This window comes from Amphiura filiformis, chromosome 13 (assembly GCF_039555335.1).
Source record: "Amphiura filiformis chromosome 13, Afil_fr2py, whole genome shotgun sequence".
NCBI lineage: Eukaryota > Metazoa > Echinodermata > Ophiuroidea > Amphilepidida > Amphiuridae > Amphiura > Amphiura filiformis.
The window spans coordinates 12,399,015-12,423,194 of NC_092640.1; the positions used below are offsets into that span (position 1 = coordinate 12,399,015).

General features: G+C 38.6%; 1 protein-coding gene across 1 annotated transcript in view; it reads right to left on the reverse strand.

The window, feature by feature from the left end:
- The window catches only part of LOC140167424 (uncharacterized), a 107,416-nt gene extending 85,458 nt beyond the window's left edge, over positions 1–21,958 (reverse strand). The window contains exons 1-11 of the mRNA XM_072190730.1: positions 21,842–21,958; positions 18,841–19,001; positions 16,521–16,572; positions 15,959–16,062; positions 14,272–14,353; positions 7,179–7,372; positions 6,050–6,174; positions 5,045–5,133; positions 3,236–3,343; positions 1,408–1,503; positions 1,235–1,309 (exon numbers count right to left, since the gene is read on the reverse strand). Coding sequence (XP_072046831.1) covers positions 1,235–1,309; positions 1,408–1,503; positions 3,236–3,343; positions 5,045–5,133; positions 6,050–6,174; positions 7,179–7,372; positions 14,272–14,353; positions 15,959–16,062; positions 16,521–16,572; positions 18,841–19,001; positions 21,842–21,958 — 1,203 coding nt within the window. The remainder of the gene's footprint in view (positions 1–1,234; positions 1,310–1,407; positions 1,504–3,235; positions 3,344–5,044; positions 5,134–6,049; positions 6,175–7,178; positions 7,373–14,271; positions 14,354–15,958; positions 16,063–16,520; positions 16,573–18,840; positions 19,002–21,841) is intronic.
- Positions 21,959–24,180: the final 2,222 nt, after the last annotated feature.

Below are 24,180 nucleotides of genomic sequence, written 5' to 3' on the forward strand. Positions count from 1 at the left end.
ATTTATAGCATCGAACCTCCAGCCAATGTTCCTTGCCAGTGCTAGCCACGAAACAAGGTCACAACTGTAGCCACTCCTTCAATGGTCGCCATTTCAGTGATTGACAGTGATGTAATGCAAATATGGCGCTGGCCATCTGGTCACGTGCGCATTTATAAAAGCGCATTTATATATACAACCGAAGTCTATTGCATACCAGTGGCATAGCCAGGAAATTATGATGAAAATGGTCAACTGCCCCCAGACACCTAAAATGGGGACAGAGAAGCGGAAGAATGGGGATGAGAAGAAGGGGAGAAAAGAGAGAAAGAAAGGGAAGTAGAGGAAAAATAGGGACATACTGGCATTTTCTCCCGGACTGACAATGCTGGCTACGCGCCTATCCATGAGCAAAAGCTATAGTTAAAGCAATATTTGGACTATCACTCAATGGGCAGTGGCACAGTGTGGGTCATCATATGGGGGTGGGGCACCGACCATGATTGGGGGGGTCACCAGTTCTGATGGGGGCACAAGCCTTTTTTTTTTTTTTTTTTTTCTATGGGATTTTCGAAATTTTCAGATTGATTGGGGGCACGTAATGTCCCTATGATGCTACGCCACTGTCAACAGGGTCCTATATACAGTCAACATTAATAGGTAAATTTTCACGGGAAAATTTTCTGGACACGTGACCAATGCGTATCAATGTGAGCGTAACCTCGAGCCTGATCTCTGACCCCCGGCGGTGACCTCGCTATTCAAGTCTTAGTAATTTTGAATTGGAATAGTATTTTTGACCGCAATTTTGATAGAAATTTGTGCATTGCAAATTTATTGAATATTATGTTATCTTAATTTTTTCACAATATCATCAAAACGTAATTTCAAAAATATCTATCTACGGAAAAAATATTTATCTACGGAAACTCTTACCATAACATTATTAACTTGCGACAAGTAACTTATTTTACCTGAAAGGAGTAATTCTTCCTATTCAAATACATTGGAAGAACACCCGCTGTGCTCGGGGTCACATTCCATAATGCTAATATGTCTGCTCCCATGGGTGTCACGTGTCCAGAAAATTTTCCCGTGAAAATGTACCTATTAATTCTGACTGATATAGGGCATCTCCAGAAGTGAAGCCACCAAACAATAGCATCTTAAAGGGTTATTTTACTATTTAGCATGTTTATTTGTGCATTTTGTTTATTTGTTTCTTTTGTTTTCAAATAGACAAGCAAGGACATACCTGATATGTAGCCATTGGATATATAATGGTGAGTATTGCGCCTGTCACAGCCGATATCAGACGTACACCTCCATCCTAAAGGAGAACAATATATTACAATTAGTTACTACAAATTAGAAAATATTATATCCAGACAAAATCATGTAATTCCTTGATGATGAAGTTATACTAACCTCAGCAGCACACAGTATTCTTGATGGTGTCACTGGTGATTTGACCCTGGCCAGTTTATGAACACAGGATTGGATTGGTGTAAAAATATGATGAAACTACAAATAAATGAACAAGAATTATACAATAACTGAAATGTTTATCGAAAAGTTTATTTCACAACTTCCTCAATGGGAAGTGGTGTGTGAGATGTTGAGAGCAGTGATATTTTTGACTTACCAGTTGCTTTCTTTGATTTCTCCAAATATTATTGCATACCTGTGAGCAGTACGTGACATATGGTGGGTCCTCAAGGCAAAAGACCCAGAGCAAAAGACCAGTGCAAATCACTGCAGCCCACAAATTTACTATCTGTGAAGAAGCACGATGAACTTAAAGTTTCCTTCATCACCTGCTTCATCATCAATTATTTTCCATGGCATTAGGCCATCTTATTTTTACTTCGTCTCAAAGCCCCAGCGCACATTAGTAAAAAAAACCCTGATTTTGTGTGTTATTCCTACTGGCCTTGAATAATTTCATTTTTTCCTGTTTTTATTTTTTCCTAAATCTACCACACAAAAATCTCACGTAAAAAATAGTAAATCTCAATAAAACTCTTCATCTTGAACACAGTGAAACTATGCGTGTATATTCCGCGGCGTATTCTTGTCAAAAAGCTCATCCCACAGTTTGATAAAAAAATTAAAGAACAAAAACCCTAACAAAACCTGCATTCCGCATTATACATGATTTTATGGGTAGACAACCTATGTACAGTTGTATCGCGGCCATCTTTTCCTCTTGAACCTAGAGGGTTGAGTGCAGATATCAGAACCGGGGATGATCCCCCTTCTCTTTTCGAATAGCTCTGACAGGGATCAATCGGACCAACGGCTTTACGTGACTTCCGAATCACGGACGTCGTACATACACTACCTATATCTGCATGTGCTAAGCAGTAGGTTTTCAATTTGAGAAGTGCTTTGAGACAACTATTAAATTAACCCCATGAGAAATACCTGCCTATTGGTCAAAAAAGAGTTTTCATTATCAATTGGACCAATCAGCAACAATGTTAGAATAATTTCACCACACAAAAAAATTGGGGTGAATTATTTGCAAAACTCCATTGTGATTGGTGATTAAAATGAAGATATCATGTAACTGACCAATCAGAGGCAATGTTAGAATGGCAGGTAGTGCTCAGGGGGTTAAGATAGCCTTACCTGTTGTTGAATTGCGAGTCTGAAGTCTTACAAAGTGTCACCAAATTGTGGACCAAAATAACATCAAAATATGATGGTTCAAGCTAAAATGAATCTGATGTCAATCCAAATAAAAATTAAATTTCGTACATGAGCCATTAATTGTCAGAGCTTTATTTTTGCTGAATACTCCATCATAATTAGACTAAGGTTTTTTTTTAGAGATATGGCCATTTTAATGTTGCTCAGAACAATAAAATACAAAGAAGGTTGAAAACTATTATTGGCTATATCTCAAAATCGGTATGGCCATTTTAATGTTGCTCAGAACAATAAAATACAAAGGAGGTTGAAAACTATTATTGGCTATATCTCAAAATCGGTATTCTTGACACTCATTTTGCTTGATCACATCACAAATTTACAATTTGAGATAGGGCCTGGGATTGATGATGGTCCATGCATTTCAAACCCACTGCCTATCAAGATGTAATGGGGTTGCAGAACTGCCTGTTTTTTTCCTAAAGTCAATTTTTGTTGTTGTTGTAAGAGTGATGTTGTATGTGTGATATCCCCTTCCCTTCTCTGGCATCACCTCTGCCCACAATATTATTGTAAAACCCATACAAGCATGTAAGCTTACCAAGTTAAAATTCCAGACTTTGATATCATGTAGTGTATAATAATAGAGTTGGTTTGAGTAAGCCAATCGCATGCCGAGAATCTTCTCTCCAACATCTAGGCGTTGAGTCTACATGAAATAAGAAGGAAATGGTGCATTATTAGGTGACCAAAAAAACCTGTTCTATAGACGAATGGACTTGCCAAGTGGTTGGCATTTTTTTGTCTAGAAGAGGCAAAATGACCCTAAAAAATCAATGAACATGATGAAAGCTTGAAAAATCAGGTTTGGTCGGCCTGTAAATAGGGTATGTGTTTTCTTCATCACCTTAGGCACTTGAAACTTGATTCTGAGTTTAGCGTCCACCGCCCGCGTTATGAACTTTGTGCCGCGTTTGAGATGTAAAATCTGAAAATAATTCATTATTTTGCAAATTACTACTAAACCAGAAAGAAAATTTGTTCTGCAAAATTTTTAAACCCTTTTTTTGTATTTGAACCCTTCAAAAACTATAGAAAGCCTTGAGAACTATTAGATGAATCCATCTAAATATTTTAGAATTAAAAATATACAGGTTTTTGACCCTTGCTCTATCCAATTATTTCAATTTTACCTTTGGGATACCAGGGTAGACTAGAAGAAAAATGTTCTGCATGATTGTTATTTTTGTATAAAATGAGTCAATCCCCCCCCATTTCCCCCTCAAATGTATACGGAGAGGTTAGTACAAATTGGAGTGATCAGTGAAGAAGACTGGCAAGGTATACTTCGGAATACATTTAGTTTGTTTTAAAACTTGAAAAACAAAACGCAAGATAATTATACTTTTACATTTGTATAAATGTGTGTTTGTGACATTATATTGCGACTGGCGATACCCAATTAGAATGAACAAAAGCGCATAAGCATTGGTAAAAGGTCGCTGGTAATGAAACATTGAAAATAATGAATAATGAAATAGTTGCCTCATTATGAGCTGAAAAAAATGGGACGCTAAACTCAACATCAAGTTTCAATAGCCTTATTCATATTACTTAACATGATATAGTCTGGTTTGCCTCAAATTGGGGCATGGGTGATTGAAATCCATACTATCATGCCTATGGAATACCCCCCTATCATGCCTATGGAAGACATAACCTGGCTCTCCCATACACAGGGGATGTAGAGTTCACATGGAGAAATTCACAGCTATTCACACTCCCTGAGTGGGAGATCAAAGTCATGTCTTCCATGTGGGTATGGATTTCAACTGGAATAGCCATTGATTTTCTACCAATACTTGGTCTTTGTCCCCCCAAGTCAGAACAAAAAATCAGAAAGAATATTTTGCCAAAAAATGTAAAATTTTAGGAAACATAGGTAGGCCTAATGGTGACACAAGAACACATTTCAAGGAGAGGGACAAAAAACAAAATATAAAATGAAACAGCAAAAACTACAAGTTGTAGTTCAAAGTCAAGTAAGAAATAGTGGCAAGTTCAAAATTGAACTAGACAACATGCTCTTAGCTCAGAGGTAAATAAGCTATTTTGTCTTCACACAATGAAAGCAAGCTCAATGGGGAATTTTCACTCTGCCTCCCCCAGAAAAAAGTTCTGGTGCTGCCGCATCACTGCCCGTCTTCTTATAATACTGGGCTGGATGGTTGACAAGTTTAAATGTAACATGATCAAATAGCACAGTGGTGTAGTATGAGTTACACTATTAGGGGCACCGACCATGATGGTGGGGGGAGGAGGGGGCATCAGGCCTGATTGGGGAAGCCATTTTTCAGCAATTTTCCTATACGCACATATAGGCCTACATCATATGTTTGTTTTTACTTACCAATTCAAATGTATCCAATCTCCAAACCCTAATTGTGCCATCTTTTGAGCTGGATATAAGCAATGGATCGGTAGGATGGGTAGCAAGACCTGCAGGTTGCAAAGTATTACTAAATGGCATTATAGTGGCACTAATTGTTGATAATTTTCAGTGACATAGCCAGGGGTGGCACAACGATACCGGCTCTAGCCACGCATAATCGGAGGATTGCAAGTTACCTTACTTGCCTCTCTTTACCCAAGGGTGAAATGGGGAGCTGTTATGAATATTGTCCATTGAGTGCCACTCACAGGTATGAGCATGCCTTGGGCATTGTATGGCAGCTGATATATTCCTACAACAGTGGAATAAATGTAAATCGCTTTGATACATGTGAAAGGCACTGTATAAATGCCAACATATATATATTTTTTTATTAATAGACATTTTCATATCTACTAATATAACCAGTGGCCATGCCCCCCTCCACTAGTTAGTCGGGGGAAATGCACCCATTCGGGTGAAAATTTGGGATGTATCTATTAAGGTGAGCGACATATGCTAAACATTTTCAAACAGTCACAGGCATCGAGACCCGTGCCCCGCTTTTGAAAACCTGCGGATGCCATTGAATATAACACATGATTCTTTTACTTTAAAGGGCATTTAGTGATCCACAACATCATCCACCCACTTTTCTCCAAAAAAGTTGAGATTTTTTGTACAAAATAATTCTTGCAGATTAATTCGTTTTGCAAATATTGTGAATTTTGAATTACATTCTTGTACACCAGAACAATATTACAACACATTGTCTATGGAGCCGTGTTATACACATAATCATGCATAACTCGCGAACGCAAAATTGGAATCAACTGACATTTTGGGAATAAGCATTTTTCATGGATATCTACTGAAAAATGTCATAAAAAGAGGATACTATGATCACGAAATCCTCCTTTAATGTTTTCTTGCAAACCCCTACCCCAGCCCAAGATGACTCAGGGTCATAATTAGGCAGCTTACCTGTTACACAGTTGTAATGTCCAACAAACTCATGAACTTGACTGAATACAACTGCATTCCAAACCTTTATAGCACCATCCATTGATGCAGTGATAAAGTATTCCAAACGGCGGTAGAACACACAGCTATACAGTAACAATGAAGATTTATATGAAACATGCAAAAAACAGTTAATCATGCTAGTGATGGGTGACATAAGCTATGGAATTTTTGGGCATTAGAATAATTTTATTTTGTTTTGCCAAATAAAGCATATAGCTCAATCCTACTCATATAGGTGGCCCTAATTCCCAATAAATTCACATTTTGATACTTGGTCAATTTTTGGAAAGAAGGGCCACATGCATTTTAAGGCAATATTTTTGTATGCTGTGGCAATCAAGCTTGTACCAAACTTAGGCTAATTAAGTTTTTAAAAATAATGTACCATATAGGCTGCAAGTACCACTCATCCTCAAGAGATTTTGAAGAAATTAAGTTTAATAAGCTTAAAAACCAGGGGGCTAACAGGGGCTGCCCTTCCCCCAATAATTTGGGTACATGGGCTCGAATACCCTTCAGCCCCCTTCCTAATATCCCAGGTGATATAAAAAAAACTGATCAGATACCAGAAAAATTGCAGTTTATTTTTACCTATTTTTGCCACATTTTCTGATTTAGAGGGGGTAACCCTTCTCAGGCCCAGAACAGGTCATCAACAAACTTTGGTTTTGCCAGCCCCCATGTTGAAAATCTTCCTAAGCCACTGAGGATGCTCCTCTCAGTAAAGCATTTTCTACCCTGATGTGGCAGTGACGTCAAAGCGTTGAGGCACGTTTCACGCACGCATCTATGCGGCGTCCGAGGATTTAAATGCGCACTTACGTCACTGCCACATCAGGGTGGAAAATGTTTTAGTGTATGTTTCTATATGAGATGCTGAATTCATCTATCATACACTCATGGTGTACACCCAAAATGGTCTCATTTCAAGTGCCACAGTTCAATAACCCCATTTATCAACTGTAGCTCAAAATTTGACCTCAAGTTATGGAGAATGAGTTTTTGTACTGTGTCATAATAAATACCCCGTGTCAAAACATGACCTTTCTAAACATGACAAAACAATATTATTTATACTCATACATACCTTGTAAGAGCCGTCTGATGCCAGTTACGTATAAACAATTTCTGTTTATTAGTTGTGTAGTCAATGATGATTACACCTTCGTCACAAAGCGCCACCAACTGTCGCAGTTTTTTGTCAACCCGTACATCTCGTACCCAATCCTCACTTGTGATCTGACAATCAATATGTCTACTGGGTGTTAAAGGTTCCCTTAACTGTTAACAAAGGAATATGAAAAGGTATTAATATTCAAAACTACGAGACACCTGTCAAAGAAATTAGACTTCAAGAGTTAAAGCCATATTGTGACATTTGCTGAGGAGCAGTGGCATAGCGTCGGTCATCTTATTGGGGGCACCAACCATGATTGGGGCCGGGGGCAACGGGTCTGAATGGGGGAGGCACAAGCCATTTTTTCGGCAGTTTTCCTATGTGATTTTTAAAAATTTCAGATCGATGGGGGGGCACGTGCCCCCCATGCCCCTATGACGCTACACCACTGCTGAGGAGGACACTCTCAAGTTTAATAAAAATTCTGATTTTTGTATGATTGTAACATTCCCTGCAAAAAGCATGCCTCCATTAGGTGTTGTATTTGTGACAAAATCCGCTTAATAAAACGATGTGTCCTGTTACCCAGGGAGCAAACCCCCATATTTTGAAGCAAACTGACTTGGCAAAATATAAAAACGTGTCCTATATAGATGGATTCTATGGACTATAGGCTACATCCCTAGGGTGGACACGTTTTGAAATCAGCTGCACAGGGGGTGTTATGGGGGGTCAAATGTTTTCCCCCCGGAAACCCATTTTTGCAGCGTAATACTTAATATAGTGACAAAATCACCTTTTATTTGCACAAAGATTAGTAAAGTAATGATTAAAATTATGCCATACATTTGATTGCACTGGGCCACCATGTTGGGGGGTGTGTGTGGTGGTGGTGGGGGGGGGGCCTCTGGATAATGGGTGGGGGGGTTATCAGATGAAGTAGAGCTGCGCATATATGGCATGTGTGGTATCATATTTTGTTAAATTTTACAATCAATACACTGATCTGATGTGCTGTTTCACATTCTTTCCATGTTTTTGGATAGATAACAAGTAGCTAGATCCTCTTCACGATTCACATTCTTGTACGAGACCCACTCCTACTTTAGAATTGACACTTTTTTCTATCCTGAGTACCCTCTGCCTAGTAACAGAGACCCGCGACGTCATTGACCTTACCCAACCCAGTCCTTGACCCAGCTAGCCATCATCAGTGGCATGTCTGGGGTGCTTTGTGGGTTGAAGCCCCAAGCACTTTGTTAAAAGTCATGTAAAATCAGCCGTTTTATGGCGATTTTAGCCATTAAGCCCCCGCATAACCCTGAAAGCCCCTCTGAGCCCCCCCGAGGAACAGATCCTGGACATGCCGGTGATCATATAGCCTAATGTAGCAATGCAGCATCATATCTGCGTCTCTCAGTATTGGTCACATCTCTCTCTCTCTCGTTCTCTGACCACAAGCAAGCATGGACCCTGAGTTTGAGTCTGGGTTTGAGAGCTTGGGTCAATACAGAAAATCCTGCCTTGTGAAAGCCCTGAAGGAGGAGACTGGAGTGCAACCTGCTGAAGATATCTGGCGTCCCACCGATTCCATTTTTAGCACCGTGTGATTGTTGATGCATTGTCTGTCATTCGCAAGTGGTCATTTGACAGAGATGCTCCTTTTCCAGATATTGCTGACCAATACAGACGATCACTAATGTCCAATATATCCCAACGTACAGAGAGCATACACTTCTGTTACGACGGATATTATGCCAACATCATGAAGTCTGCAGAACGTATACCAGATGGGCTGAAACAGGTGGAATAGTGTATGAAGTGAGCAGCCAATTTTGTGCGCTTGATCCCAAAGCTTTTTCAGCGTATCTAACAACAAATCAGCATTGCCTGTGTACCTCTGTAAGAAGTGGGTCAGTGATGAGGTGGTCAACCCATGTTTAGGATCGATGAAGTTGTTTCTTGCGGGAGGTTTCCGTGTTGAACAAAAATGCACCCTGTTGACCAATGGAAGTGAGATTGCAGTTGAGCAGAGAAGTTGTAATTACTTCCTTACATCTTCTCTGAGTTAAGGGGGTACGAAAGGCAAAATCAAGTTGCTCTGATTGAGATTAAAATAGACTTGTTGCAGAGAGATATGCAAAATAATCTTAATTCTAAAATTTGAGCCAAATCGGACAAACGGTTTTTGAGATATTGCTGTTGAAAGATTCTTTGTATTCTATTGTTTTTGCCAATATATTGATGAAGTTAATGAGGAAAATTGGCAAAATGTGCTCATTAATATTAATTTTTGCCAATATTTTCCCAATATTTTATGAATAAACCTTCATACTACTTTTTACCTTTAAATTTTGACCTGAAACTTTGCCAATGTGTCTCTATGACCTAAACCTTTAACATGTGATTTTTCCGCTCATCTAATTTGCATATTTGCATAATTAATTAGCCTTTTGTATAATGCTAATTATTTATGTAAATATGCAAATTAGTTGGGCGGGAAAATCACATTTTAATCTTTTAGGCCATAGAAACACATTGGCAAAGTTTCATGTCAAAATCATATGAAATAAAATTAGTATGAAGGTTTATTCATAAGATATTGGTATAATATTGGCACACATGAATATTCATGAGCACATTTTGCCAATTTTCCTCATTAACTTCATCAATATATTGGCAAAAACAATAGAATACAAAGAAACTAAAAACATGTATATCTTGACAACCGTATGTCCGATTTCCTTCAAACAAAAACTATTTTGCTCAGTGTACTTAGCTTAACTTATTCAATCTATTCAAATGGTTCTAAATTCAGTTTCTGTTTTCCAGAAACATCGTTTCGAACCACCTTAAGCAACTATGTCGACTCATGAAGAAGCGGATACACGGATGTTGCTACACGCTGTCTATGTTACTCAAGTGGGAGGTGTGAAGCGGATAGTAATCTACACCAATGACACTGATGTTGTTGGGTTATGCATCTACTACTATAAGACCATGCTTCAGGAAATGGGGTTAAAGTTGTGGATGAAAACTGACCAGGAGAGCTATCTCCCTATCCATGGGGTAGCATTGGGTTTTCAAACAAGGGATAAACAATTGCACATTTTTTAAAACTATGGAGCCAAAACAATAGATATAAGGGGTTAAATTGACCCTTTAGCAACCTCTAAATGGTAATTCTGTGCGCTAAAAGCTAAAAGAATGTGCCTATGACCCCATGGCGCAAGTTAGCGCTACCCCTGGTGTCAGGCCCTTCCACTGATCCAAAGTCTCAGTGGACCGAGACATTACGGCCAGCTACCGCTTTCTTCATAGGAAAACCTACATGGTTAGAGAAAAGCAAGACTGTTCCAATGGATCATCTTGCTAGTATTGTTGAGGCTGATCACAACCTAACAGATGACGCCATTGACCAGGCGCGGCAGTTGTTCATTTCAGTCTACTCTTCCAGCAATGACATCGCCCGGTGTTATAGTCTTACAGAGCTCAGGGCTCACAAATTTCTGAAGAATGGTACTAATAACTTAAAGAGATTACCACCAACCGAGGATGCATTCGCCTTCACCTGGAGAGAGCAGCATATGCATGCATCATAGACAAAACAGCATACATCGTAAAGGAATGCGGATGGACTTTAGAGGGGAGATCGTAGTTCCACAAGCAATGTGAAAGCCACCATGGCCACCAAATGTGTCAAAAGGAACCAAATGCTCCTGCAGGAAAGGGTGCCAGAGAAACTGCAAGTGTTCAAAACATCCAGATGCTGCAATATCGGCTGAATCTGCAGAGGACATCGAGTCGACATCGGTAGTCGAGCAAAGCTGCAAGAAGACTTGGAAATGGAACTGGCAGGTGAACTGGAGTCAAGTGATGAAGAAGAAAGTGGATCTGAAGAAGACATCCAATAGGATATTATTGTATGACTTCAACATTTGTCATGATAAACAATGTAGCTAAGCTGAGTACGTTAATGCACTCTAAGACAAGAGGTACAAAGTTGGCTTTGATGTTCATGTGAATGTACATGTAGTATCATCCATATATTATAGATGATGGTCATATTGACAGAGGATTTACAGAAAATAGTTCCTATAAGAATGAAACATTCCACTGAAATAGCTGGAAGTCTTAAGGCACCTTTAGCATTTTCTAGTATTCTAGATAGGGACAGTAATATACACGATGTATAGCCTCATTAACCATGTTAACGTTTCAATCATTCGTCACTATATAGTGTAGGCCTACCTTAAATCATGTGTAACTCTTTGCAGGATGATAAATTGACAAAACAAACACCATATACTGTGTTTGAAATTAAATTTCCTTTCATTTGACACCAAACACGATATACTTTGAGCAAAAATTACTAAAATGGACCCCCCCTACATGTGACCCCCTGTTGTAGGCCCGTGCAGAAGATTTTTACGTGTCCACCCTAGGGGTGTTTATTTGACCCCACTGAAGTGTTTGACACCCATGAGGTTTTTATATCTTCCCGATGCAGTTGGACCATCCCTGCTCCCTGGGTATGTTGTTTTATTCACACAATCAAAATATATAGTCGACCGCATATAAACATGATGCTCATAACACTCATGTACTCTACGTACATGGCGTATGGGATGGTAACAACACAAAATTGACAACCTTAGCACCGTGACTGCCAACGGAGTGATAAGCATTGGCGACATCAGCACTGGAATTACATTGCAATTTTCTTGGCTTTACCTCGAAAGTGACATATCTGACAGTAAAAACTAACATTTTGTTGAAAAGAAATACTAATCTATTTTTTATGGAAATGTTACAATATAGCTTTATTAAAGCCATATTGTAACATTTCCATTTAAAGTTTAAAGAGTATACACTCTGCCATGCAGGCGCATAGCCAGCATTGTCAGTCCAGGGGGATTGAAGCAAACATCAGTATCATCCTTATTTCCCTTCTTGTCTCCCCTTCTTCTTGTTCCCATTTTTCCACTTCTCCGTCCCAATTTAAGGTGTCGGGTGGGGGGGAAGTCAGTCTGTCCCCGCTGGCTACGCCATTGCTGCCATGTTAGTGTGTTGCTCAAGAAGGGCTAAATCATTGTAAATAGTGTAAAACCTCCAGATTATTTGGCCAGGCATAAGCAGCTATAAGCCCGGTTCTTGGATTCTGGCCGGGTACCCATGCTCGATCCGTTTTTAGTGAGACTAGCGCTAGTATTGAGACTCTCAAATCCAAAAGTGACTCTCTCTAGGGATGTCATATTCCAAAAGTCTCTTCTAGTCCTGCTAGGGATATCTAATTCACCTCTTCTACTAGACTACCCCGTAGTCCACTTGCCCATTCTGCATTATATTCTGGGTATTGTATTTGAGCTTAAAACTCTGATTTAATTAATGTGTGCACAATTGATAGATTTTCACATCTGATCTGTTTAGTCACCCTACACCCTCTGTTTGTTAGATCCCCAAGTGGACTACTGACATTGGATTGCGGTCAGAGATGCTTAACACGGCTGTCTATGAGCTTCTATGGATGAGATTGTCGGAAATCTGGCCTACTAAAATTGGCCATGATGTAATGCATCTTTAAATGGATCTGGCTTGTGATTGGTCGCCCAGATCTCGTTATGGTTTAAATCCTCCGGTACTTATCATTACCATTAATAACTACATGATACACAAGTCTGCCGCCATTGTGTGGTGTAATTGCATGAACGCGTCACTAAGTGCATGAGCGCCGTATTGTATTTGCTTGCGTTAAATTTGATTGATAAACAAGTGTGATTGACAGTGTGAGTGTTAGGGACTTTGCCCACTCAAAATCGCGTTTAAAATTGGAAGTCCATAGTCTATTTTGAACCTGGAATTTCGCGATTAATAAACTTGGAGATTTTAAAATCAGAATTGTTCAGTGAAGTGCCAATACAATTATGACATTATGATAATTTATGTTGCATTCAATAATATAAGCCTCACGTACACTTTACTTTTTACTGTCACTAATATAATTATATAAACTTTTTCATAACAATTTTATACTAGTATATATTTTGATGTAATAAATATCAGTATAATTTCGAGTTCAACTGAATGCTTTCATCATGATTAACATGCTTTTATTTATCAAAAATAGACTATGGCATAGTCTACTCTTCTACTAGTCTCCAAAGGGGTATCAAATTTTCTGATTCATGCCCACATATCTTTTTTTTATAAAACATAGAACAAAGTGTGACTTTTGACTTTGAAAAGTCATTTTTGATACAATAATTGTCATATTTGTGCACTTGGTCTTATAGGGGTATGTTTTTATTGGATTGGCCGGTAACTTTTCGGACTGGCATCTCAGTTGCTGCTTAGGCTGGCCGGTAACTTTTTAAGGTCAAGCCCGGCTGGCCTATAACTTTTGGAGGCATATTTGGAACACTGGGCACCAACCATGATTGGGGCCGGGGGCACCGGGTCTGATTGGGGGAGGCACAAGCCATTTTCGGCAATTTTCCTATGTGATTTTTAAAAAATTTCAGATCGAGGGGGGGGGGGGCACGTGCCCCCATGCCCCTACACCACATAGAACAATAGAACAAAGTGTGACTTTTGACTTTGAAAAGTCATTTTTGATACAATAATTGTCATATTTGTGCACTTGGTCTTATAGGGGTATGTTTTTATACAAATCTGGTCCAGGGGTTTACTTAAAACATTTGTCTTAGGGCATTTAAATAAAGGCACTTAATTTAATGCCCACCTGACCAGATGGGTGCTGACATTACAGTTGCCTTTTAAATTTTCAGCAATATTGATGATATTTTTCTGTCTTCCCATCTCTTAGCATTGTAGCACATCTACTGATCACTTTGTGGTCTTGGTATGGCGGCACCCATGGGTCATATGGACATTAAATTTAGTGCCTTTTATTTAATACCCTATGGTAAATGTAAAACTAGTCCCAGAAGGGGTTACCTCCAGGAACCTTGGAACTAGCATGAGTTCCCCCTCATTTCTTGCCAACTAGGTAATAAAGTGTATGTAAAGAGGACCCAGGTTCGAATCCCCAGTGGTTACTTACCTCCACATGGGTCATTTTCCAGGCTTGCAGGCATCCATGGCCACCAGTGATAAGTTCATCTGTATCTTCTATAAAAGTCATACTACAATAAGAAATAATAAACAAATAATGGGGAAAATGGAATAAATAAAATTAATTGACCATTCAGTTTCTACTTTACACAGAGGTTCAAAGGCCCAATCCATCTTCCCAGCAAACACAAAACGTTTATAAAACGTTTTGAACAGGTTATATTTTGGATTTTTGGTTTTGGTAAAAATGTTTTAGTAACATTAAATGTTGGGTAATATAAAGGTCAAGAAAACGTTTTAAAACGTTTTGTATGAAAACACACTACACAAATATTTTTAAAATGTTTTCGAAATGTTATTGTAAAATATTTTTTGCAAACATTTTTTGCCAAATATTTTGTCAACATTTAAATATCATTATGTTAGAATATTTGCAGTTAGTTATCACAAAACGTTTTTAAATGTTATGAACACGTTTTATACCCTTTATATACCCTTTATATAACCCAACATTTAAACGTTTTCTGGCAACCTTTTCTAACCTTTGGCGAATGATGTCGAAAATGTTTTGTGTTTGCTGGGTTGGTCTTCCAAACTTTCTGTTTCCTACTTAAAGGGTTGTGTTCTGGTTTATATCTTACATTGAGGCCTACCATTAAAACAATGTTTCCAAATTGTGAGTTGTATTCCAACACTTTGAAATGGATATAGGTGTAGGGCTGACACTGTCACAGTAAGGGGCATATGGTGAGAATATAAATGAATATGGGGACATAGGGTGAGATGAGAGCATGATTTTTGGCATTCAGTGAGAGCAAAATGCGCAAAATACAGGGTCACTGGGTGAAAAACGTGCCTTTTTGACCAAATTATAAAGGGGTATTGGGTGAGAATGTGAAAATGGGGTCTTTGGTCGGGTGAGAGCCAAAAGAAGCCTTGAACGTTATTAAATTTCTAGTTCTAAATAGTTTTGTCATTTCAAAAGAAGTAGCAAAATTAGTGATAAATGAAAGTTGATGTTAAAAATTGAAAAATAATGGCTTTTGGGTGGCAGATGGAATGGAACAATAAGGGGTCTTGTGACAGAGCATGTGTTTGGAAGAAAATATGGGGTCTTTGGGTGATGAAAAAGGGCCTTAATAGCCCTACATACGCAATGCGTATCACCTCCAAAGTGGGAGTGCCCTAACCCCCCTCCCTGCCCATTCATACTTCAGGTTGTGGTAACCACAATTCACCACGTTTTTGTTCACACCATTTAAACAAAATATATCTCAGGCACTAAATTTTACTGGAGTAATGAGAAAAATATAAGCTTTCTTTTGATATCAAAATCTCAGTTTGGTGAAGAAAAATGGGAGATGAGGTTATCGATCAGGTCACACCCTTTAAATAATAATAATAAATAAAAAACAATAAGGATCTTAATTGAGTCTATGAGTGACAGTGGGGGTGTGCAGGTCTTCAAAAGTGGGGGGGGGGGGGGGACAGGGCTAAATTCCCCCAATAGGAAATTCCCCAGTTTTCATCCCGATCAGCTGCATTTCCCCTGACTTACTGAAAAAAGTGGGGGACACCTTCCTCCGGTCCCCTTTGCGCACACCACTGATGAGCGACTCTGGTCTGTTTGTATGTTTGCTTGTTTGTTTGAAATGTATGTATGTTCGTTATCTTACCATAGAATAGTTGCAGGACAGCTAGTTTGGCTCAAATCAGCACACCTGTGTATAACATCACTAAATACATGTAAAGTCATGTCTGTGCAAAAGCCTATAAAGACCTGCAAATAATAAAATAGGAGACAAATAGTAGTGTATTACAATTATAGGAAACTATACATGTTGTATTCATTAAGTTTCACTGCCAGAACAGAATTGATCATGTCTCACCTCCTTTTTCAACAAAATTGACGGTAATAACTCTTACAGTGAGGGATCATTGCTTCAGGTAAAACTCACTGCCTGGGAACTAAATACCACACAAGGTCATTTTTATGTAACTCATTGACCTATTTGTGTTATATACAGTCTCTAGCTATAATGACAGCCTATAAGGATCTGGTCAACTAATGAAAAAAAAGGAGGTAATTCAATTTTTGATCAATTTTCTTCAGGGAGTGAAACATAATGTTCTTGAAAAGAAAATTATCAAAATTAAAGGAAAAGTTGTAAACAGTCAGTCCTTACCAAAATCCAATATTGATAAGAAACCATTTTTAAGTTTTTCTTATAAACTCACCCTGTGTTGGGCAACAAATATGAGCTTAGAGACAGCAGCCTTGATTGGAAATCTAGAAGGGAAAAATAATAAAGATTATGAAACCAACTATTTAGCCCTGGGGGAGGGTAAAATTGGGGGGGGGGGGGCAAGAAATTTTTGGCGAGCTGAAAGGGGGGGGGGGGCAAGCAATTTTTTGCAAGTCGAAAGGGGGAGAAATTTTGGCAAGCCAAGAGGGGAGGGGGCAAGCGATTTTTGGCACACATTCATGGGACGCCTTTTTAATAAAACGCTTTAAAAAAGGTGTAGGAAAACAGTACGGAAACAAAAAACGAATCGCAGATAATCATGATAATGGCGCACGTTTCACTAATATCTTTTGGGGGCAAAAAACAACATTTCTATGCCTTATTGACATGGTGTCGTCGTGAAAAAAGTTTCCTGTTATTGAAACGTAACTTTGTATGCATTTTATAGACCAAGAGGTGAAAAATAATGACAGGACACGCAGCGATATTTTGTCGGCGTCTGTTTTACTTTTTTTCGGAGATGAAAATAAAACGTAAACAAAATCTCTTACACAGATGTTGCACCTGACACATTTCATCTCTGATTCATTGATACTGCTAATAGTCCACACATAGACCTCATTCGTATATCCATTGTCTATATGTGTCACTCTTACCTGACACATTTTATCTCTGATTCATTGATACTGCTAATAGTCCACACATAGACTTCATTGGTATAACCATTGTCTATGTGTGTCACTCTTACCTGACACATTTTATCTCTGATTCATTGATACTGCTAATAGTCCACACATAGACCTCATTGATATAACCATTGTCTATGTGTGTTACTCTTACCTGACACATTTCATCTCTGATTCATTGATACTGCTAATCCACACATAGACCTCATTGGTATAACCATTGTCTATATGTGTCACTCTTACCTGACACATTTCATCTCTGATTCATTGATACTGCTAATAGTCCACACATAGACCTCATTGGTATAACCATTGTCTATGTGTGTCACTCTTACCTGACACATTTCATCTCTGATTCATTGATACTGCTAATAGTCCATACATAGACCTCATTGGTATAACCATTGTCTATGTGTGTCACTCTTACCTGACACATTTCATCTCTGATTCATCTATACTGCTAATAGTCCACACATAGACCTCATTGGTATAACCATTGTCTATGTGTCACTCTTACCTAACACATTTCATTTGATTCATTGATACTGCTAATAGTCCACACATAGACTTCATTGGTATAACCATTGTCTATATGTGTCACTCTTACCTGACACATTTCATCTCTGATTCATTGATACTGCTAATAGTCCACACATAGACCTCAATGGTATATCCATTGTCTATGTGTGTCACTCTTACCTGACACATTTCATCTCTGATTCATTGATACTGCTAATAGTCCACACATAAACCTCATTGGTATAACCATTGTCTATGTGTGTCACTCTTACCTGACACATTTCATCTCTGATTCATTGATACTGCTAATACATGTAGTCCATACATAGACCTCATTGGTATAACCATTGTCTATGTGTGTCACTCTTACCTGACACATTTCATCTCTGATTCATCGATACTGCTAATAGTCCACACATAGACCTCATTGGTATAACCATTGTCTATGTGTGTCACTCTTACCTAACACATTTCATCTCTGATTCATCGATACTGCTGATAGTCCACACATAGACCTCATTGGTATAACCATTGTCTATGTGTGTCACTCTTACCTAACACATTTCATCTCTGATTCATCGATACTGCTGATAGTCCACACATAGACTTCATTGGTATAACCATTGTCTATATGTGTCACTCTTACCTGACACATGTCATCTCTGATTCATTGATACTGCTAATATTCCACACATAGACCTCATTGGTATAACCATTGTCTATGTGTGTCACTCTTACCTGACACATTTCATCTCTGATTCATCGATACTGCTAATAGTCCACACATAGACCTCATTGGTATAACCATTGTCTATGTGTGTCACTCTTACCTGACACATTTTATCTCTGATTCATTGATACTGCTAATAGTCCACACATAGACCTCATTGGTATAACCATTGTCTATGTGTGTCACTCTTACCTAACACATTTCATCTCTGATTCATTGATACTGCTAATTAGTCCACACATAGACCTCATTGGTATAACCATTGTCTATGTGTGTCACTCTTACCTAACACATTTTATCTCTGATTCATTGATACTGCTAATAGTCCACACATAGACCTCATTGGTATAACCATTGTCTATGTGTGTCACTCTTACCTGACACATTTCATGTCTGATTCATCGATACTGCTCATAGTCCACACATAGACCTCATTGGTATAACCACTGTCTATGTGTGTCACATATGTGCCCCCTGCTGTGGTATGGTAGAACGCCAAGCATTTCACTACATGAGGGTGACGCATGGTATGAACAAGCTGAAAGAAATATAGCAAAGGAAAAATATATTGAACTAACTACAGTTGGTTGGTAGAATGCCCTGTGTGCTATGCCACAGGTGGGTACCACGGGCATAGGGGGGGGGGGGGCATTCCACCCTATCCCTGAAAACAACTTTGGTCTTTCCCCCAGTAACCTTCCCCTCTGCAAACAGTTAGGCAAATGTTCCAATTCCTGTTTCCCTCCTCCGATTTCACATCCACCCAGTCATTGTCTCACCCGTACTCATCTCTTTTTAATACAGATCTATCTAAGAAACATGTCCATATTGGGCTATTCCAGTTGAAATCCATTCAAATTCACCCCTATGAAAGACATGACCTTCACAGGGAGTGTAAATTTTAAATGGGGTTACCAAAATGGGTGGCTCCATTAAAAATCTACACTCCCTGTGTGGAAGATTAAGGTCGTGGCTTGTATGGATTTAAACTGGAATATCACATTTAAAAAATAGGATATCTAGGTAAAAGATTCCTATAATCAAAGGGAAATGTTTTGGGGTAAAATTGTGACGGGAAGATTTTGTCAAATCACCCCTTTTTTGTATAGCAAGGATTTTCAAGGGGGGAGCAAAGGGAACTAAAGGGTTGTAAGACATAGGGGTTCTACATACAGCACACCTGGTTCTAAGAAATTGCAGGAACTCCAAAATGTTTTTTTTTTCAGAATGCTAAAATGGTTCTTTCTGGCCTTTGCAGAACCTTTCTAGTTCTTTGTAGAACTATTTAAGGTTCTATTATGTATACAGGACAGATGAAGAACACATTTAGGTTCTATTTGCAAGACTTGGAACCATTTTGATTTAAGAGTGTAGGGGAAGGTGGGGCATAACGGACCCCCGGGGCAAAACGGAACCACCTGGAAAAATAGGCCTTGGCAATACTGCCGTCTATGCAAATTATATTGAGGAACACAAGTATGGCTACGAGGATTTACAACAAAAATTTTATCTGAAACAATCCACTGACATTCGAAAGCAAGATCGAGTCAAAAAATTACTACCCGTCTGGTGTAAGATATGTAGATGTTTAATGCGCTGAAATTTAACTTCATTAATATCGGATTCCCAAATAATTGTGTATATTGTAAACACGAAGGTACTAGCCATGAGCTGTATTAAGTGCATGGCCTATATGCTACGATGTATTATGCATGCAACCAATTTCTAAAAAATCGGGTATGGGGCAAAACGGAACCATAGGTGCGGGGCATAACGGAACAGGGTTCCGCTTTGCCCCGGGCGTTTTGTCCCACAGATGGGCTCCGTTTTGCCCCAATCGGACATAACTTGTCTTCATTCAAGGAAATGTAGGCGTTATCTAGGGGCCTACTCGAACATGGTAAACACTTCGCTGAAACATATACATATAACTAGACCTACAGATAGAATTAATGATTAAAAGTTAACCTCTTACTCCACAGAGATGGTAGGCCTACGGAATATTTCTTTCTAATCAAATATTGGTCATACATATTATAGGCCTATTAGGCCTATAAGAAGTTAACCACTCACTCCACAGAGATGGTAGGCCCACTTAATATTGTAACTGAATATAGGCCTACATATAACTAGGACTAGGGCCTACCAATGGAACAACTAATATAAGTTTGCACCCAGGGTGCCGCTTTTGCCCCATAGGGGGTTCCGCTTTGCCCCGATAGTGGAGCAAAACGGATTTTTTTTGTTGAAAATATTTCTTCATTTTTATAAAAAATTGTAAGATTCAAGTTATATTGGTTAATGGTATATTAAAGGTAAATACAAACTTCAACTGAATATATAATTTTTACAGTCATATTACTTATGGTGACGTCACAGAGCATCCTCAAAGTTAAGTGTTCCGTTATGCCCCACCTTCCCCTATAGACTCTTGAAAACATGGCTTAACCAAAGCTGAATTTCATTCACCCATTAAATTTTTAATTTTGAGTTGAGGGCCATTAACCCTGACTACAGCCTATATGGTAGGTTTTCAGAACCAAGGGCCTACACAACCCTTTTTACTTATTTATAACACTGCAGATAGCAGATTACAAATTGTTCCAAATTTAATGGAGAAAAATAGCAAATTTTGCAGAAAATAGCCAATTGCGCAAGAAAATTGAATAGAAACTTGTAAATTTTGCTTCCCCTTGAATTTTGAAATGGTGGGTCTTTGGGAGCTGACTGCATACTGGTAAAAAAAGGGGTCTTTTGGAGCTGCGAACAGTCAAAATCAAGGGTCTTTCTTGGCTTTTTGGTTGAAAATTGCCTGAAAAAAAACCAGAAATGTGAGGAATGAGCATTTTAGGGGTCTTTTTTTTTTTTAATTATCAAAATCAAGGGTCTTTTGAATCTCTATTTTGGTTAAATTTAGAAAAAGGGGGATATTTCCAGGGGAGCATACTCGTATGGTCATCATGCGTTAAGTGCCCTCTCCCAGATGACATCGCAGGTTACGACGTTTGAGCACAGTTGACATCATGTCAGGTTGCAAGTAGAAAATAGTATATTCTGCTGAAATTTGGCATGAAATTGGTGGATTGCACACTCTGCGTTATTTCTAACATGGCTTGAAGTTGTGCCGACTACCTGCACTCTTATTGCTTGCATCCATCCCCGGGCATTCATTCCCCTGCCAGCTTCACAACGGGGACACCCCTTCAGTCCGAAACACCGTCAATCCGAAAACCTGTTAGGGATAACTCTAACCCTAAACCCTTACCCTAACCCTGACTGGTTTTCGGACTCAGACTGAGTGATAGGGAGACCCCCTTTACAACATATCATAGTATTACAATTACTTCAAGTAAGCTTATTGAATGTTCATAATGTTACCTGTAATCCATAAGGTACTACTAGTGAATAATCGTGTGGATCCGTGGTCTTGATGATAGTATTCATCTGATCTTGTACCACACCCCATGGTTGTAACTTGGCATCGAGCATCGCCATTTTGCTTTCTGTTTGCCCTCGGTAGGATTTGCAGAACTTCAGTCAATTCCTCAGTCTAGCATTACCCAAACTAATCATATTTTGCGTATAGTCCTGTCGATGGCAATTATTGGAGGAATAAAAGTTGATTTTGACGATTTCATTTTGCCGTTCAATAATTATTGTTGCTACTGGCAATCTAAAAATTAAGAAAGACCAAAGGGAACATTATGTTAGATCCCATGGGGTAAGGTCATGGGGAGGGAAACATTGGGGAGGAGGGCGCAAATTAGTGGGGGGACATTTTTAGGCCAGCCGGGGGGGGGAAGCAATTTTTGGTAAGCTGAGATGGGGAAAAGCAATTTTTGTCACCATAGGCGTTTAGATCCCGGGGTGGGGGGGGGGGGGGATAAATCCTCAATATTTTGCCAGGGAGGAATGATGGTCCATACAATCATCCCCGCCAATGTTGACGCCTGTATGTGGGTTTCTGACCATTTCATATTTGGCCATTTTAGCCCCAAAAGTGCCAATTTTTGCCCGCTTCAGTATGGCAAAAAAATTTTCATGCGCTTCGCGCGCATTTGTACCATATTCTTATTCTGTTGCAAAAAGGTGCTGGATTCACTATAGGCCTAGGCCTACTTTAAAAAATAAATCCAGACCCATTTACCCTAGGAAAACGTTATAGGCCTATGCATGGTATGGAAACGCTTCGATAGGCCTATATGCAAATTAAATATTGAAGATTTGCAAATTAAGATGCCAAATTATTGGCATAAGGGGGGGGGGGGCTGTGAGTCGAGTCCGGCATAGCGGTGAAATCAGAAAACGCCTTAAGGGATGGGGTATGAACGTTTGGACAGTATTTATTGTGGGACATTAGAGCACATCAGACATATCGAATTGCATTCTGAATACGAAGAATGTCCTTCTGATATCAAATAATTTTGATTTTTTGAAATTCGCAATGTAATACACATTTTATGGCAAATGATTAAAAATTGATATTTTTAATATTTAACAGTACTTGAAGTAAACTTTATAAATCTGATGATTTACACTTAAAGTGTATGTAAGTGGGATGAAAAGCCGACGATCAATTGAAAATTTTTACCTTTCGTATTGAAGATATGGATTTTTTTCCCAAAACACACAAAAAAAAATTAGGTCTTTTTGGGAAAAAATCCATATCTTCAATATGAAAGGTCAAATTTTTCAATTGGTCGTCGGCTTTTCCTCCCAGCTACATATACTTTAAGAATATATTAATATTATAATATTATATATTGAAAATTATCTGATATCAGAAAGACATTCTTCGTATTGAGAATGCAATTCGATATGTCTGACGTGCTCTCATGTCCCACAAAAAATACTGTCAAAACGCTCATTCCAGATCCCTTAAGGGGATGTGCAATATTAAGTATGAGCTCGAAACAGTGGCGGATATAGTGTGGGGTTTCGTTGGGCTATCGGGCAATTATAAATGGGCAGCTTTCCCCAAGCATCCTCGGCCAAAAAATTAAGCAGGCCTAAGTAAAGATAAAAAATGTGAACGAAAAGGATGAAAATTGACAACCATTTTAGGAAATAAAGTTTGTATTTGTGACCCGTTCTGACAAAACCAGGAACGAGTCGCCAAATATGTTGGCCTTGAAAGATTTTTAAAAAAAAATCAAATTTTGGAATTCTTAATTCTTAATATAGCAGATCTCTCTATGATATTGTAGGGCATATGCGAGTAATGCGACCCGTTCTGACAAAACCAGGAACAAGTAGCATTTTTGACATTTCATGATTTAAATATAAATGTAAGCGCTCCACAATAAAATGATACCAAAATTATACAAATAGCATTAATAATTTTCAAGACATGGATAATTTTGTAAATGATACCTTGATATTTTTGCCAAATTGCTATTCTGAGTAATGCGCCAATTAGTTTAGTTTCATGCCTTGATCTGTTATAAACCTCTTTTTAATAAGTATTTTTTAATGATTTGAACTGTTGAAAGTCCACTTAGGCCCACAGTCAAATACTATGAAATTAAGAATTCCAAATTTATATTGTTTTAATAGAAATGTAATCTTTCAACAAGGCCTTTAACTTTAACATATCTGGCGACTTGTTCCGGTTTTTGTTGGAGCTGGTCACATACAGTAGTATAGAGAGATGCTATTTTGGACATGTTTTGAGAACTTTCGCTTGCCAGTGAGATGCTATCGCAAGAAAGTTTTTT